The sequence below is a fragment of the Nerophis lumbriciformis genome, linkage group LG08, assembly GCF_033978685.3.
Source record: "Nerophis lumbriciformis linkage group LG08, RoL_Nlum_v2.1, whole genome shotgun sequence".
In the NCBI taxonomy this organism is placed as follows: Eukaryota; Metazoa; Chordata; class Actinopteri; order Syngnathiformes; family Syngnathidae; genus Nerophis; species Nerophis lumbriciformis.
Window position 1 is genome coordinate 4,530,195 of NC_084555.2, and position 4,806 is coordinate 4,535,000.

The window sequence follows — 4,806 nt, forward strand, 5'->3', positions numbered from 1 at the left end:
CCTTTTAACCACAGACTAATATATTAACACAGATTGTGTATGCTTTTCAAACGCTGTATTTATTTATTAAAACAAGTGCATTTTAAATTGCAGGAAAGAAAATTGTGCTGACATTGCACTTTATAATAGCACTATTAACCAGTCATTTTAAACATTAACTCATTCCTTTACAGAACAAACACATTGAAAAATAAAGTGCAAATGTACTTATTTGTACAAAAGTGTTAACATTGAAAAAACATGACATATACGTGAACATAACAAAAAAGTTGTACTTTTTATATGTCAGGGCCCTATGCTGCATTGCATTTGCAAAAGACCAAATTAGCCAAGAGTCTGTCAGTCATTTGTGCACGATGGGGGCGTAGTATGATGCCACCATGGCTGAAAACTCGCTCCACTGGAGCACTGGAGGCAGGCACTGCCAAGACTCTCATGGCCACTCGGAACAGTGAAGGAAGAGTCTTCATGTTCAATGCCCAGAACAAAAGGGGGGAGAGAGTTGTTTTGGGTTGGTGCACTACTTGTAAGTGTATCTTGTGTTTTTTATGTTGATTTAATTAAAAAAAGAAAGAAAAAAAAATTATTTCTTGTGCGGCCCGATACCAATCGATTCACGGACCAGTAGCGGGCCGCGGCCCGGTGGTTGGGGACCACTGAAGTAAACAACCAACAGTATGTCAGAAAGCTAGCTAAAACGGTACACATATTCATAATATAGTATACATTTTAACTGACCTTTATTTGACTATTTTTGTCTTTTTTTAGGTGGCTAAAATACGCGGTGCTGCTGACCGCCGTCTAACGTTACGTGTGATATATTGACTAACGCAACCCTGCTTAAAAAAAATCACTGAACAAAAAGTATGAATAAGGTAGTGAACTGCAACAGATTCCCGTGTTTGCAATAACGTTATAACGTTAGCAGTGAGTTTACAGCCTCACTGATTTAACTACACAGCAAATAAAAGTCACGTTACTTAGCCAATAAACGTTATCTTACATTCAAAACTTACCCTTCTTTGTGCAACTTCAAATGCCGGACGAAGTTGGAAGTTGTTGCCTCTCCATCAGTAATTTTCGAACCGCATGTGTTGCATACTGCAAACCGTTTTGTGTTGACCACCTCGTCATTTTTATACCCAAACAAAATTATTTTAGGTATCATTTTTTGTTCACTGCCGTGTGGTTTGGACATGTCTTCTTCGTTGGTTGTCCTGCAATTTGATTGGATGAATGCTGTGTGATGAAAACAAAGTAGATCTAATTTGATTGGCTGTTGTACTGAGACCACACCAGCTGACACACGCAACGCTGATAGACAAGTACACAATGAAAAATACGGAGCGCTCCCGAATAACCTTTTCATCTTTGGGTTTTGGGGAAAGTAGCAAGTCATGTCAAGTCATGTCAATTCAAAAGGCTCAAGTCCAAGTGAAGTCACAAGTCATTGATGTTAAAGTCTAAGTCGAGTTGCAAGTCTTTTTACATTTTGTCAAGTCGAGTCTAAAGTCATCAAATTCATGACTCGAGTCTGACTCGAGTCCAAGTCATGTGACTCGAGTCCACACCTCTGCAATTTCCCAACTCATATGGAAACGGGGTTTGTATAATGAGGCGAGGTTGCAAACGTAAAATTAATTTTCAATTTTTTTTCTCATACTGTCTAAAATCCAAATAGCACATCTTTAAAAGAAAGCACACATTTGTCATGAATATTGTAAATCCGTGGATCTTTTTTGTCGCCAACCGTCGGGTGAATGACGCCACAAAGCGTGTGCGTCGTACGTACGCGCTCTCGCCAAATGGATGCGTCAACGTCAGCTGTCAACACTCGTGAACGCGCACACTCATTCGCTCCTGCTCGCTGGCTGCTAGTGTCGCTATGGAAGTGCGGGCTTTGACATCACATATTCCTGAAGAAACTCTCCCCCGAGGACACCTAAAAGTCACGTAATTCGCGGCGTTTCTGGTGAAAGCGTTTTATTTTAAAGTGTGTTTTTTTTTTTTTTTTTTTTTTTTTGTCGGCTGATGGCGTAGTAGCATGTTGTCCGGTTAGCTTCGGAGTTCTACCGGCTTCGTTAGCCCTGGCGAGCTAGCTAGCTGTTAGAACCTTCTAGAAGCTTCATGGGACTAAAATGTATTTAATTGGAGAGCATAATGGCGTCTTGTGGCACCCTTTTTAAAGGTTAAAGCTAACGGGCGCGGAGGGTGGTGATGCAGTTATGAACAATATTAGCTCCGTGTTGAAGCAGACTTTACATAGCGATGCTAGTAAGTGTCCCCAAGTCGGGGTGACAGCGGCTGACAACAACAACAAAAAGTGGGACTACGAGTGCTGTCACGACATGAGCCCCATGGACGACACCGTGCAGGCCGGGATGTCGTCGGTCCAACCCGGACTGGACGCGCCACACCTGGACCTGAACCTGAACGAGGACGGGCTCCTGCTGGACTTCCCCCCGGCTGCCCCATTCATCGACGGCGACTCGGTGGAGTGCGGCAATGGCGACGCGGTGGCGGCGGTGGTGGTGGGCCCGCTGTTCGAGAGGAGGAAGCGGTCTCGGTCCAACAGCTCCCGGCACCACTTCAGCGACGTGGTGGTGGAGCTCGGACCCGAGGAAGTGCGGTGGTTTTATAAGGAGGACAAGAAGACGTGGAAGCCCTTCGTGGGACACGACTCGCTTAACATTGAGCTGATGTTTCGGAAATACTGGGAGCTCAACCCCGGCGCGGCGTGCGGCGAGGAGGCCGACCGCGGCGATGCACCCGTGGAAGAGAACGGCGGAGTACCGGTGGAGACGTGGACGGGCAGCGTCTCCCTGGAGACATCCACCAACAGCATGGATGAGAGGGACCCTGGCAGTATTGGCATCAACGTGGAGCCTGTTTGTGTGCGGGGTGGACTTTATGAGGTGGACGTCAAAGATCGTGAATGCTACCCCGTTTACTGGAGGCGTAAGTATGCAGAAAACATCACAATTATATCCATCCATCCATCCATTTTCTACCGCTTATTCCCTTTTGGGGTCGCGGGGGGAGCTGGAGCCTATCTCAGCTACAATCGGGCGGAAGGCGGGGTACACCCTGGACAAGTCGCCACCTCATCGCAGGGCCAACACAGATAGACAGACAACATTCACACTCACATCCACACACTAGGGCCAATTTAGTGTTGCCAATCAACTTATCCCCAGGTGCATGTCTTTGGAGGTGGGAGGAAGCCGGAGTACCCGGAGGGAACCCACGCAGTCACGGGGAGAACATGCAAACTCCACACAGAAAGATCCCGAGCCCGGGATTGAACCCAAGACTACTCAGGACCTTCGTATTGTGAGGCAGATGCACTATATCCTCTTCTGCAATTTTGATCGTACAGTAAGCGAGCACAAACTACAGTATCCATTAAACCAGGGGTGGCAAACTCATTTTAGGCCCCGTTTACACTAAGTAAATCCATACTTGCCAACCCTCACGGATTTTCCGGGAGACTCCCGAAATTCAGCGCCTCTCCCGAAAATCTCCCGAAATTCAGGCGGAGCTGGAGGCCACACCCCCTCCAGCTCCATGCGGACCTGAGTCCGCTTTCCCACAATATAAAGAACTTATACAGTAAAGCAGTCCGTCTGCCTTAAACAGCAATGTTGTGACACTCTTAAACAGGACAATACTGCCATCTAGTGCATTTGATGAAAGCACGTTTGTGCGTGCCACACAGAATGCATCATCAGAGAGGGTTCAGCATGGTTAGAAAGATAGTGACAGAGAATAGAACAAGGATGGACAATTCAACCTTTAACTCAACAATGAGTAGATGAGTGTTATGTGGGTGTATATGTGTAAATAAATGAACACTGAAATTCAAGTATTTCTTTTATGTATATATATATATATATATATATATATATATATATATATATATATATATATATATATATATATATATATATATATATATGGAGATATATATATGGATATATATATATATATATATATCTCCATCCATCCATCCATTTTCTACCGCTTATTCCCTTCGGGGTCGCAGGGATATATACATATATATATATGAAATACTTGACTTGGTGAATTCTAGCTGTAAATATACTCCTCCCCTCTTAACCACGCCCCCAACCACGCCCCCCGCACCCACCCCCCACCTCCCGAAATTGGAGGTCTCAAGTTTGGCAAGTATGAGTAAATCCCACCTAACCTTATCCGTGTCCACACACAACAATGCCACCGTTTAAGACCCCCCTCCAACCCTCCGTCCGCCGGTGCAACGCGACCTAATACGCATGCGCGAAAAATGCGCACGTCGTATTCACCTCCAGTGTTGCTTTGTGTTCAAGTGCTTAAATTTAATTTATCTGAACAATATCCAGTGTTGTGGTATTTCAATTATCGTATTTTTCGGAGTATAAGTCGCACCGGACGAAAATGCATAATAAAGAAGGAAAAAAACATATATAAGTCGCACTGGAGTATAAGTCGCATTTTTGGGGGGAAATTTATTTGATAAAACCCAACACCAAGAATAGACATTTGAAAGGCAATTTAAAATAAATAAAGAATAGTGAACAACAGGATGAATAAGTGTACGTTATATGACGCATAAATAACCAACTGAGAACGTGCCTGGTATGTTAACATAACATATTATGGTAAGAGTCATTCAAATAACTATAACATATAGAACATGCTATACATTTACCAAACAATCTGTCACTCCTAATTGCTAAATCCGATGAAATCTTATACATCTAGTCTCTTACGGGAATGAGCTAAATAATATTATTTGATATTTTA

At 43.9% G+C, this 4,806-nt stretch overlaps 1 protein-coding gene across 2 annotated transcripts in view; it reads left to right on the forward strand.

Annotated features, from left to right (window-relative positions):
• Window positions 1-1,848: 1,848 nt before the first annotated feature.
• ddhd1a (DDHD domain containing 1a) overlaps window positions 1,849-4,806 on the forward strand; it is a 32,425-nt gene continuing 29,467 nt past the window's right edge. For both annotated transcript variants that reach the window (XM_061968161.2, XM_061968162.2), the window contains exon 1: window positions 1,849-2,958. In XM_061968161.2, the coding sequence (XP_061824145.1) occupies window positions 2,226-2,958 (733 nt within the window). In that variant the 5' untranslated portion in view covers window positions 1,849-2,225. The remainder of the gene's footprint in view (window positions 2,959-4,806) is intronic.